Consider the following 13,348-nt stretch of genomic DNA (forward strand, 5'->3'; position numbering starts at 1 on the left):
TTAAGCTTAGCTTTATAACCTTAAGTTAACATGTACAGAACTCAGAAAATTTATTTTTAGGATTAAGATGTCACGTAATGGTACATAAATCCTCCTGCTTTCATCATTCTGTATAAAATAGCAGTTAAGGCTCATTGCTCTTTAGTTTGGAACATTGTTTGTTGCTTGCTGGTGTACTTTACAATTCTTTATTCTTTGTTCATTTTGAATCCCACCATTAAAGTTTTTGGTAAAAAGTCTGTTAAGTATCTGACAGGAGAACCCTTTATTACAGAGTGATGACTGACAGACAGCCTGGACCTAAAGTAGCAGTTTTCCCATGTGTTAGTTTTATGTTTACAACTCTGACAGGAGGTTAGAAAGAAAGCAGGAGATGCACAGAATGGTAGATAGCATTATGAACCAAGTGCTGAACATCTGGCCAATTAATTGAACATTGAAATGTTGGTGGGTTTATTCCATTTTGCTGTTAAATTTGGTCTTTGATTGCACTTCTGCTTAAATAGTAGTAATTAATATGCCCAATTTTTTAATTCCAAATTTGTGTTTTCTGTGTTGCAGTTTACACTGTCTTATGCAGTTATTTTAGATTAGCTTCATGTTATTCTCTCATGTCTTAGTATAGTCTTGGTTGTCAGTATAGTCTTCAAAACTGATAGTACATTCAAATCAAGTAGATGTTTCTCAAATTTGCCTTTGTTATTTGCTTGGTTCAGGACAATGCTGATTTTATGTTAATGGGCATGTTATCCCATTCCCCTTGTTATATCCTCATTTGGGATATGCTTTGATTTTCTTGCTGAGTATGATTGGGGGGTTTTGTTTTGAACTGAAAGGTATATGGTGATGTTCCATTACAAGTACTACAGTGAACAAATATATATGTGGAAATCATACCATCTGTTAGAGATGAGAATGAATATTTGCAGTTCATGTTGCATTTCATGTATCAAAATATTAAGATAATAGCTGAATATACTTTTGAGTGCTTTTTGTAAATACTCACCGAATAGCTTTAGTCAAGTGCTTTAACTGAGTTTAGTGGATAACTGTACAGTTGTTTAGACAGTTGTAGGAGAATCTCATTTGAGGAACAGCATTGTTGGAAGGACCTTGTTTGGATCCTCTAACTTTACCCTTATTAATAAAAACAGGTAACAGTAACAGACAACGGTACTCCTGCAAAATCAACAATTGCACGGGTGATTGTGAAGGTCTTAGATGAGAATGACAACAAGCCTCAATTCTTGCAAAAGTTCTACAAAATTCGGCTTCCAGAGCGTGGTAAGCCTGAGCGAGAGAGAACTGCCAGGAGAGAGCCGATCTATCGAGTTATTGCTGCAGATAAAGATGAAGGCCCCAATGCAGAGATCTCCTACAGCATTGAAGATGGTGATGAGCATGGCAAATTCTTTATTGAACCAAAAACTGGAGTGGTTTCATCAAAGAAATTTTCTGCAGCAAGGGACTACGATATCCTTTCAGTGAGTGAAAATCTTGTATATCATGAATATGTAAAGCGTTCTTTTATCTGTTCATTTCTTATTCAGTAGCTGGCAGGTGAGTGACTGCAGTATCTGAAGGAAGAAAGCTTCAACAAATCCAGAAGTATTGTTTTGTGTGTTTGGTTGGTTTTTATTAAAGGATGATTTGAGATGTTTGTATTGTGTATTAAGAACTGCTGTTCTTTCCCAGAACCTGACAGATAATTTATGTGATGAGGGAACATAAACAATCAGTTTGACTCACCTTCAGGGAGAAAGCAAAATAAAAGTGAATTTATGGTAACAGTTTGTGCTGCTGTCAGGTACTGCATACTTTTTCTCCATTTGCTGCCCAGATAATGAAGGGCAAGTGGCACTTTGAGAGACACTTAACCTTTTTGGAAATATCTCACACGAGCAAACATGCTTGGAGCTTATTACTGCTTTCTATTTATGTGACATAATGATTTATGTAATCCTGTAGCCTAAAAGATGTGTCTGTTTCACAGATTAAAGCTGTAGATAATGGTCGTCCACAAAAATCTTCAACGACACGGCTTCACATAGAATGGATTCCAAAGCCCATCCCACGCACAGAGCCTATTTATTTTGAGGAATCATATTTTTCTTTTACGGTGATGGAAAGTGACCCAGTTGCTCACATGATTGGTGTAATAGCTGTTGAACCTCTTGGAACACCACTTTGGTTTGACATAACGGGTAAGGATGCCTTAAGGGCCTTTATTATTAGAAACAAATGTATGGAGTCTGAGATACTGGAGGGCTCATTGCAGCTTGGTTTTAATCACTCTTCTAAATAATGCAAGGCTTTGACATTCTTTAAATGCAGATGTGGATTTTATAAGTCAATTTTTTTTAATTTTTATCAATGCCGCTCTGTATCAAAGATTAAAATTAAGTTGCAAAATATCTGTTGCAGTTTTAAAATTATTATGAATATTGTCACTGAAATGAAACTAATGAAGTCAGTCTCATAGACTCTATGATAAGCAAGGCAATAAGATGCTAATTTTCTGCAAATCAGGGTAGTATGCTCAAAAAGAGATTTTACTGTTCACATGGATTTCTTCTCCTCTGGGCTGCTTCTCAGTTTGCTGTCCTTTGATTCAGTACTAAAAGGAAAGCTTGCAATGTTCCTAACCCCAGCAATCTTCTTCCTGTATATATTCTTTCTACTAAATCATATCTTAACCTCTACCATTGAAAGGGGATTTCTAACCAGTAATATTACTATATGTTGGTGTCATGGTAACAAAATTAATAGTACTTTTTTGAAGTTTAGACTTTGTCACTAGACTTATGAACACCTGTAATACACAGAGTGTTCACTACATAGCTGATAGTAAAACTGAATTTTGTTGTGTGTTAGAATCAAGGAGAATGGCATAGCTTTGTTTCAGGAGAGGTGCCTTGTAGTGAACTGCTTCTAGTCCTAAGTAAAGTCTCTCTGTCAGTCTATCAGATTTCTGATAGACTTGTGATTCAATAGATTTGTGGTTTTTCTACTACATTCATGAGAACAGCAGCAGTTAAAAATAAAGTTTATGAAACTGACCCAAGTAACAGGAATATATAAATGCCAAATACTTGAGTGTGTTTTCAAAGAATTTTAAAGCACATGCATACAGATGCAAGTCTTCCCTAAATTCATGCTTCATGCATGAACATTCTGTGATGATCATGATAATCATTGCTAATGAATTAATACTTACATAGAATTTTTAAATGGTTCTTTCTAATGCATTCATGGAGAAAAAAAAAAAAAACAGAAAGTTCCTGTCCAGATAAATTATAATTGGAAAAAAAAAAAGAAATTTGGCATTTAGGCAAATCCAGGGATTACAGATTTGTACAACTCTCTAGAGGGACTAAAAAGTTGATGCTTTCTTGCATTCTCATAGGAAGAGGCCTCAGATTTTTGGAGTCCAAACACAGTACAGCAGTGATGTTTTCTGGGGCCTTTTATAGCAAAATTTGTTAATTAGATTTGGGATGTACTTTATAGAAAAGTTCTTAGTGTGCTTCAACTACTATGCACTCTGAGTAGTGTGTATGTATGAATAGAATTCTGATTGATAGTATTATTTGATCTGCTGGTTCTAAGTGTTCAGCACAGTTTGGACATTCGCATATTTTTATTCTTTGCCTAATGCAGAAAGTTAATGACCTTCTCCTGCTCCTTTTAGAAAGACATATACAGAAAACTCAATGGGGAAAGAGCATAACTTGTCCAAACATTGTAAAATAAACCATTTTATTTTGACAGTTTTCTTAGTAAAAGTGTTTTGGAAAATTTGATATATGATCATGTTGTGAAGTTATGGGCTACACTTACAGGTGGTCTACCACCCTCTTTTACTGTTTCTAATAGCATGAATGAATTTGATTGACAGCTTTCCTTTGTGTTCTGTGCTTGCTTTCCATGCTTTCTTTCTTTTTGGCTGAGCCAGGAGACAAGCTTGCTAGTGAAGTATTTTACATCTTACAGATGGCTTGTGACCTGAACTGTACAGCAGAAGGTATCTGCTGAGATCACATAATTTATTACCAGATTATGAGATCTGAAATGAAAGCGTACATTTATAAACTATTTATTTTATTAACCCTTCGGAAATCAAAGTGCTCACGGTTGCATTTGTGACAGGTTCGTTTTTGTTTTGTTTTGTCATCATTACATTTATACAGCATCAATTCTGAGCATCCAGTTTTGGCTTTAGCCAAAACTGTTGCTGTTACACTTTCAGTGTACTAGATGCAGAAGTTTGGGTTGAGTTCTGCTTCAGTGGATCACCAGATATCACCACAAATACAGGCAGGGCCCTGGTGATTTTCTTGATAAGAAAGGGAAAAGTGTTGGTTAAAGAGCTTGTCTTTGTCAGGAAAACTGATTGTACCAATTCATTCTATTTACTTTACTCTTCCCTGAAAATGTAGAGAACTTCATTGAGACATCTGAGAAAATGGTTTTGCCTGCTAGGTAAAGAAGGAAAAACTAGATTCACCTTCTAAAACTGACGTCCTGCACAAAGCCCATTAAAAGAAATTAATGTATATCTGCTAAGAAAAGAAAAAAGCTGCTGCCTTTCATGATGTCCAGCTTCTATCCATTTGAGTGATTCAGAAACTGCTGCTGGGCCAGTAAGAGGAGTTAGCTTTCAATTGAGCTAGAAAAATTATGCTGTGTTGGTCATTATCAAATATCTCAAATCCAGTGAAGCAGAACCCACCCATCTTTCCTAAAGTGATATGTTTGTCTTGTAGTGGAACCTTCTAAAGGCAAAATCCTTTTTACATGTGAATGGGGGCTCATTTCAGTGTTTACTGTTTTTTTCTTGGACTAAGTTCAAATTTGCAACCTTTGGAACTTCACCCTCTCACTTCTAACCGTGGCTTTTCATAAAAGGCATTTAGTGATTTGCAAAGCTTAGCATGTATAATCTTGTTAAAGGGGGAAAAAAACCACTCAGATGATATCTGAATGCTATCTACTATCCTTGTAAAATAGAATTAGAAAACCACATGGCCATAATCAGGAGAAATTGGTTTGCCATATCTAGCAATGCCTTGACCAAAATAAAAATTGATTCTTCCATATTAGGCAGTTTATTGAGAGGTCTAAAGCAATTGTAGTTAAATGGTAGTATTCATCATCACTAATAGTATTTGGTCTTAATGGACATTGCATTCTCAGGACAGTCTGCTCCGGGTGGCAGGATGATGATCAATTAAATGTTTAAGCAACTGAGTGTAGCTATTGATCTACACAGTTATTTAACTATATTTCAAAGAGTAATTTGAAAGTTTCACAAGGGAAATTAAGATAATTTACTTCAGAAAAGGAACTTGGCCATATTTAAACTTGGGGCATTTAAACAATTAGCACTATTCTGAATTACCTATCTCAGCAAGTGAGATAGTGAATTCTTTAGATACTCAACATTAAGATGAGAATCCTTTGGAGATTCTGCAGCTTTTTCAGCCTTATCTATAGTCACATATGATTAGAATAATATGCACTCTTCTCCAAAAGACAAAAATTTGTATGTCTGATTTGGGAATTTAATGTATTTGGATAAAAAGTATGTTTTTCACTCATTAGCTGAAAATCTGCCCAAAAGGAACTATTGCATTTGATTCAGTAATTCTCAGTATCCTGGTCTATGGAATCATTAAATTCCATGGAATTTTTTTTTTTTTTTTTAAGTAGAGAATCTTGTTAATAAAAATGTCCCTGCTGACTTTCCATGAGCCAGGCAAGTCAGCTTTGTCCAAAACTACTCACTTTTAAATATCTATTAGCAGCATATCATGTTACCAGGAAAAAAACCTAAATTATTTAAACTAAATGTATGTATAAATATATGTGTATATATAGTTCCACCTTCATTAAGCATTGGAAGACAGAACATGATCATACATGAAAACAATGAAGCAATAATGCATTTTATTAACTTCTCCCTCTCACAATTTCCTGAACAAGGTGGCAACTATGACAGTCGATTTGATGTGGACAAGGGCACAGGAACTATCATTGTTGCAAGACCTCTTGATGCAGAACAGAAATCAAATTACAACTTGACAGTAGAAGCAACAGATGGAACGAGATCTATCAGCACTCAGGTAATGAACTTTCTGATGAGGCACTTATTAAAAGGATATGTAGCTGGAGAGTGGTGAAGGTGTTGGGTTTTCTTCTTACCTTTTTGTTAATCCTAGACAATGAACATAGTTTATTTAAATTAGGGACTTTGTGTAAAATAGAAGTGAATTCTGATATTCACAGAGCCATGTTGTTTGGTGTAAGGTAGTGTGTTCCTATGCTGTAGTCTGAACAGCTTTTAAGTTATAGCACGTTCCTACAGCTAAATAAATGAAAACGGAAACTAAGCCCCTGCATCCATGACTTTCTCACAAGAAAAGGATTAATACTACTCATCTGATTTACTTCTCTTTACAAGCTCCTCCAAAATCACTAAATAAATGGATTACTTTACTTGAAATTTGAAGACAACCATTTAAAAAAATCTCGTGGTTCCCTTCCCCGTGCAAGACTTGTGGATGACCAGTTATACAATGTCCAAGTAATGTTTTGTATGAAACTGAGCTGCTTCTTCTGCATAGTGTTCACATAGAAACAAAGTTTAGATTATAACATCTCCTTGTATTGTCCCAAATAATTTATTTTTGTTTTGGTGGAAATAGAGATTGTTTAGCAATCTCCAAATAGCAGCAACCTCAGACAAACCAATGTTTTAAAATTACCTTTTACTAATACTCTGTGATGGTGGCAATTCTTTGCAGTTGGACTAATGAGTTCACTTAAAGGTGCAGAAGCCTTTTGTTACAGCACTGGAAATAATTAATACTAAAGTAGTTTGTGATGTGTATCTTGCCTGTTTTTCCCATCTAGTTTCTTTCTCCAGCCCAGAAGTTGAATGTATTTGAAAATACAGTTTAGCTGAGGTTGGTGTGAATAGAGGATCACAGAGGAGCTTCTCTTTTCTTCCAAATAGAAAGGAAAGGCTTTATTTAACCATTAAAGATTGTTGGACTTGGACAGTGATGTGTCTGTATTACCTACCCCCATCATTGACCTGCACCTCAGGCACTCACAGAGCAATAACTGGGTTGCTACTGTCTTTTCTGTACATAGAGATCTGTGCTACAAATGCAATTTCTTCTTGTTTAGCTTCTGTGAAGTGCATATGTTTTTCTGTTATCTTTTCTAATGTCTTATATGTTGTCTTCTGCTTTTGGCCAGGGGAGAAGATGTTTCTTGTCAATGTTCAGGATTTTAAACAGAATCGTTATTGAGCTGACTGCATGTCTGGAGGCTTGATAGGTCAAATAGAGTAAATTTAATAGTATAAGGTGACCAAGTTTCCTTTGAGAAATGCCTTTGCCTTTAAAGGTGACAATTGTGATTTTTGTAACCATGAATCTTCAAAGACAGCAACATATTTCTCAGTAGGAAATTGCTGCAATCACAGCTGTGGTGCCATTGCCTCTGGTGCTGATAGCCACCATAAAAGATTTGGAGAATCCTGCTGTAAATGTGTTAAAATTTGCCTACTTGTAGTAAAAACATTGAGCAGATTCACTTCTGGCGATTGCAGCATGCCAGATAGAAGACAGGAATTACTTAGGACAAAAAATAGAAGAAACACAAATTCAGCTATGAGTCAAAAAGATGGCATGAGGCTTTTCCATAAACATATCCACCCCTCCTCCCAAAAGTGCATTCAAGACTCCATCATAATTTCTGTTGGGGTAGCCTGGGGGCTAGAAAAGGCTTAATATGGGGCCTAGCTTATCCAGATAGCTGAATTTGTGCAGATGTCCTGAGCTGTAAGAGTTGAACCATAATCTGCTTTGTCTTTAGCCCTCACCCTTTCTCTTCCTTTGAGTTATGTGATTAATTTAGTTATTCTTGGGAATTCACATTGTACCTTTTGTTTGAGTTCTGTAAATCAATTTGTTATTTTAACAATTTGCCAAGCTAAGTGAACATGATAAACATTTACCCCACAGCGTTCTTCTCCAGAAGAATTGGAGTAGTAGTCTCAAGTTTGTAATTTCTGTGACTGTTTTCATATCTTTCACTTCCTCTCTCAGTTAGGCTTGGCAGCATCAGAGGTTGTGGTTTCTGTTACAAAACAAGCACAAAGACTTGCTTTGCGTTGTCTTATATTTGCCCTGCTTGTGGGATAAGCACAAAATTCCCTGTTGCCATTGGAATCTCACTCTGGTGCACTAGACTGGGGAGTGTGGATTAGTTCAAACTCTGCAACTCTTGGTGCATGATCCTGATTTTAATTGATTATCCTATCACCCTCATAACTCCTGGCCCACCCAAATGCACTAACCTGCTAAAATAACCCTCAGGACTAGCCCTCAAAGGATGCATTTCAGATCAGACTTAAATTAAGGGGTCAAAAATGTTGATACAATATCAAAACTGAAGGTGTGATTTATGGCTGCCAGTGTCCAATCTCCATTACTCACTGCTGAAATACCGATGATTAAAGTTTAAATGTGGCATTGGATTCTTCTAAGGGCTGATAAACAGCTAAAATGGAATGACAGGCAAAATAAATTCTGAATTCTGAGTGCATACATGAGGAACAACAATATGCCATACAGAGCTTTTAGTTTACAAAGTAATTGCTATAAACACTGGATATACAGTAAACAATTCAACAGATCTTGATTAACAGCAGAGTAAGTAATTTTGCATTTAATTTTAAAAAGGAAGTGGCATTTGCAAGAAATTGGGGAGGGGCACAAGAAATTAAAATCTTGCTGTGTAAAAGCAGTGTATTGAATCTGACTTTAAACTGGAAGGCATTTGTTGGCCTTGGGCCATTAACATCTGTAGAGCATTTGACTCTTCAGGACTTCAGTTAAATAGCTTTTTTGAAAAATAAAGCAATAGTAGGCGTGGAGGCTATTAGAATTTTGCATGCATCTAAATGCCAAATGTATGAGGCAAAGCAAGGACAAACAAATTCCAGGCCTACAGTAGTGGTGCTTGACATGATGTTAGAAACTAGTAGTGTCACACTTGGAAGGATTATGATCAGAAATAAAATAAAAATACATAAACTAAATAACTAAATCCCATAAGTCAGTGTTCCTATGTACTGAAACAGAAGAGTTTATTCACAGGACTTAAGTAGTGAAAAATGAACTATTGAATTGATTTTTAGGGGAAAACAAAAAGAAATAGTCCTGTTTCTAGCTATAACCACTTGCAGTCATTGCTATGTAGATAAATTTTTTTCCTTGGAAGTAATACTTCAGATGGTTTACAGCTAATTGCAGCATTTTACCTATTGCTTTGCTATTGCAGAATATTTAATCTTTCTTTATTCACAATTTTTATGGATGTGATATTTTGGGAATGAAGTATAGAATAATCTTAATTTGCTACATTTTTGTATGCACTTTTGCTTGCTTGTGATTACACTGCTCTACAGAGACATTTAGAACTGAAATGAAGTTACATTATCTCTGGTTAATACAATTTTTTATTTATGAAAATGATTATAAATATGTCAATGTAACTGTAATGTAATTATGGGACATGAGTAGTTTGAACTCCACATAGAATCAGTAAGTGAAAAATGATATTAAAGCAGTCTGAAAGAACATTATGTGTAGATATTGCACATTGAGTATGTTTTGTCAATGGCACATATCTCCTCTTAGTAGCAATCAATACATCCCTGTGCAAATTTGGGTTTCACCTGCCAGATTATTAATAGATTTGAAGTCCTTCCTCAAAGTAATCCTGGTCTGCTTTGTTCTCTGTATAACTAGTGTACATTGCTCTCAGTGGGGTCTGTGGGCAGAAGGCAGCTGTGCAACACAGCCCTTGCATATTTTTGCAAAATTCATAAAGTTTCTTTAGTTCCAGAGCATTTTGTTTGAAAGATCATGTTATGGTCTGCTGATGTCAAGCTTTTCTAGATTGTGCCTCTTTCTTAAGAAATAATATTAACATATTTCATTTTAATTGAATCTTATAGTTTAATTGAGAAATGTTCAATGGCTAATTTTATTTTATGCTACATGTTATGTTAGAATTGACACAAGTTCTTAATGTGTTTTGTTCTCTGACACACTAAACCATATTTTTCTGAATGGGTCTTTAAAATTGCACTGGCAATTATTTCTGCAAGTGCTTTCCATTTAACTTCAAGGTCTTAACAGTTTACATGACAATTTGGTCCTCTTACATTTAAAAGGTAATTGCACATCTAGCACCTGTCAACCTCAGTAAGAATTCCTGAATTGAAAATAAGTCTTCCTTATTACATTTATTTGATATTTATTTAACAGTTTACATTGGAAAGAGCCCTTAGAGTTCTAGTTAAAATTCCTGGTCAAAGCAGAGCAAACTGCATTGGTGATAAGGTTTTTCAGTGACTGGTCAGGTTCTACCTGCCTGGGAACACTAGGCACACCAACTCTTCCTTGGAATTGCTCTTATGCTGATGCTTAACAACTCTCCTTGAAATTTACTTTTTTTTCTTATGTCTGGTTGTATTTTCTTGTGTTGGGACTTGTGAGTGTCACCTCCTGTCCTTTCAGTGTGCATTTCTGAGAAGAGTCTGGCTCTTTCCTGCACTCCTCCTGTGGACAGAGTGCTTTTCAATCCTCACTGATTTTAATTTTCATTGGATTTATTTCATTTTGTAAAGGTCTCTCCTGTACTGCAGGGCTTAAAACTGTGGTGGATCTACATTCCCACCAGTGAGTATGAAAGAGAAGGGGGTAATTCCTTCCCCCTGCCCTTACAAAAGCAGCCCAGTGTGCAGAGTTAGACAAGTTACCAAAAGGGAGCCCATCAGGTCACATTATGGTTGTTCACCAGAATTTGCACAGGGGCATAGAGTAATAACATCACTGAGAGAAAAATGAATCCTAGAGTAGGTAGATAAAACACTCTTCACTTGAATTTAAGATAAACTTTGGATTTTGCATACACATAAAATTATTACACTAATATATGAAGTTGTGTATTTGTAGTTGTGTTTACCAGTGTGGAGAAAAACTGCAGCCTGAGCAATGAATGTGACAAGTAATGGAATACCTGAGCTAACCATTTATAGTGACTGAGTCACTGTTTATTTCTTAGCAATATTTTTTTTAATAATTCATATTTAATAATGCTGTACATCTTGATGTGCTGACTCCTTATCTGCTTAGCCCAACAGTACTTTTTGGAGGATTTCTTCTTATATGTCATTTTAATGACTTCACTAGCTAGTGCCAGAGTTGTTGGTAAATCCTGATGCTATGGTCAATGACTGTTTTCAGTTAAGCTGTTTCACTGGATATCCTGTTAGTCCTGCAGGTACTAATGTTGGTTTTACAGTCACTACATTCCTAGTGCTAAACTTAATAGTCTGCATGGGTTTTTTTTGTGGTGCTCCATTCTAGAAATGCTGATTTTCTTTATTTGTTATGATACTACCAGTAGCACAGGTGGCCATGTCTTCTCCAAAGATTCACTTAACAGAATTGCTCTGTAGTTGCATACCTTCTCACTTCCAATTTTAACCTAAGTTTCTGTGTTTCCTCATTTGGGAGTGGAAATAAACGTGAACTTAATAGCAATTTTAATTTAAATTAATTGCATTTGACACCTTAATAATTTCTTGGGGGTGGAAATGTAATAAAAACATTGGTAATGAGTTAAAGAAGTGTTGTATTTGTATATGGCCTTTAAAACTTTAATTTATGCAAAAATGTTTTTATAGTTTGATTTGTATTGAGTGTTGGGGTTTTATGCATTATTTTTAATTTGTTTCTTCCTCTTCCTTTGGTATCATTTTTAATTTTCCTGAGGCCCATTGTTCAGTGAGCAGCTGTTTTTACTCAAGTGCTTTGAGAGAGTGTATTAGACCCTTCTGTCTTATTTCTTCCAAGAGGCATTAAAATGTGTTTTATTTATACAAAATTCAAAAAGAAACTAACAACTCTGCTTGTGTTGCTTTATTGCATCATGTCTAATAATGACAATATAAAAAGACCACATTTTTAATATAATACTTATTCTTGCTTTTCATCTTCCAGTTGAATTTGTTAGTTAATGTATTTAAAAGCTTATCCTAATATGTATCCTGGGTCACATAACATTAATATTTCTCCCCTCTGAAAGTCAATATTTATTCTAACTCTTTGTTTCTTTTCTTTAATCTGTTTCTAATCTGTGACAAAACCAAACTCTTTAGTCTCCATAGCAACATCTTGTAAGTGATTTTATCATTGTGGCAAATGATTCAGTTTTAGACTAAGATGCTAGCTTTGCAAGGTTGATATTTCCTCTTCCTGTAGCAAGAGGTATGCCATTTCCTAATTATTTGCCACCATCAGGATTCATCTAATTTAGTTTCTACTACATGCAGTTTGATACCTTTTCTAAATTGCATCTGTAAACTCCACCAGTTACCAATGGAAAGCAGTAATTGTCTTCCAAGAACAATTTAACCCACTTACAATATTGTAAGTACATATTTTAAAAACCTGTTTATATACTGTCCTTAACAAATTTATAGAAAGCACCTAACCTTTGGATGGATAAAAGCATGGCTGTATGTGCAGCACATAAAGACCTTGAATTTAGCTGTGTGTTGCTGGAGCTTTGCTGTCTACTTGCCAAGTCCTTTGCATTACTGTTTCTTGTCTGATGTTACCACTGGGAAGGAACAGGATGGTGGCTGTCTGTCTTACCCTTTTTATGCAAGACTTTGGTGCTGTGAAAAGCAAGTGGGGTGCAGGGATCTTGTGTGGTTCCAGTGAGGAATACTATACAAGGATGCAATTTAACCATCTGATTTAATTTAACTGTAACTTCAGAGAAATCATGTTGTGACCAGTGAGCTATGCTGAAATTGTGCTACATTGCTGGAGATTAGTAGACAATACCACCTGCAGTTCTTTGAAATAATGCATTTTTGTGGCAATTCCACCACTTCTCTATTCTTGCCTAGGCTTGCAGATGTGAGGGGCTGAAAGAGGTTTTTATGTGAGGGCAAGGAGGAGTATTATACCGCCTTGAAAAAACACTGCTTGAAATTGTAAATTTGTACCCCAAAAATAGGATTTTTACTCGCTCTAGGATCCATATTTAAAATTTTTAATTCCAAAATTAATGAAGAATTTTTTTTTTGTCTTGCTATGGATGAAAATAATTTCCTTTAAGATGTCTTATCTAAGATGTATCTGCTTGTACAGATTTCTGGTTTGACTTTGGGAAAGGTAAGGCAGATTTGGTTTTAGTGACATTCTTCTTCCCTACACATCTTGGATCTCTCCTCCTCCTCCTAGGAAAG

At 35.5% G+C, this 13,348-nt stretch overlaps 1 protein-coding gene across 4 annotated transcripts in view; it reads left to right on the forward strand.

Moving 5' to 3' along the window:
• Positions 1-13,348, forward strand: part of FAT1 (FAT atypical cadherin 1) — a 103,238-nt gene that overhangs the window by 55,600 nt on the left and 34,290 nt on the right. For all 4 annotated transcript variants that reach the window (XM_079305585.1, XM_079305587.1, XM_079305586.1 and 1 more), the window contains 3 exons: positions 1,155-1,484; positions 1,994-2,204; positions 5,986-6,125. In XM_079305585.1, the coding sequence (XP_079161711.1) occupies positions 1,155-1,484; positions 1,994-2,204; positions 5,986-6,125 (681 nt within the window). The remainder of the gene's footprint in view (positions 1-1,154; positions 1,485-1,993; positions 2,205-5,985; positions 6,126-13,348) is intronic.

This window comes from Erithacus rubecula (assembly GCF_903797595.1).
Source record: "Erithacus rubecula genome assembly, chromosome: 5".
Lineage (NCBI taxonomy): Eukaryota > Metazoa > Chordata > Aves > Passeriformes > Muscicapidae > Erithacus > Erithacus rubecula.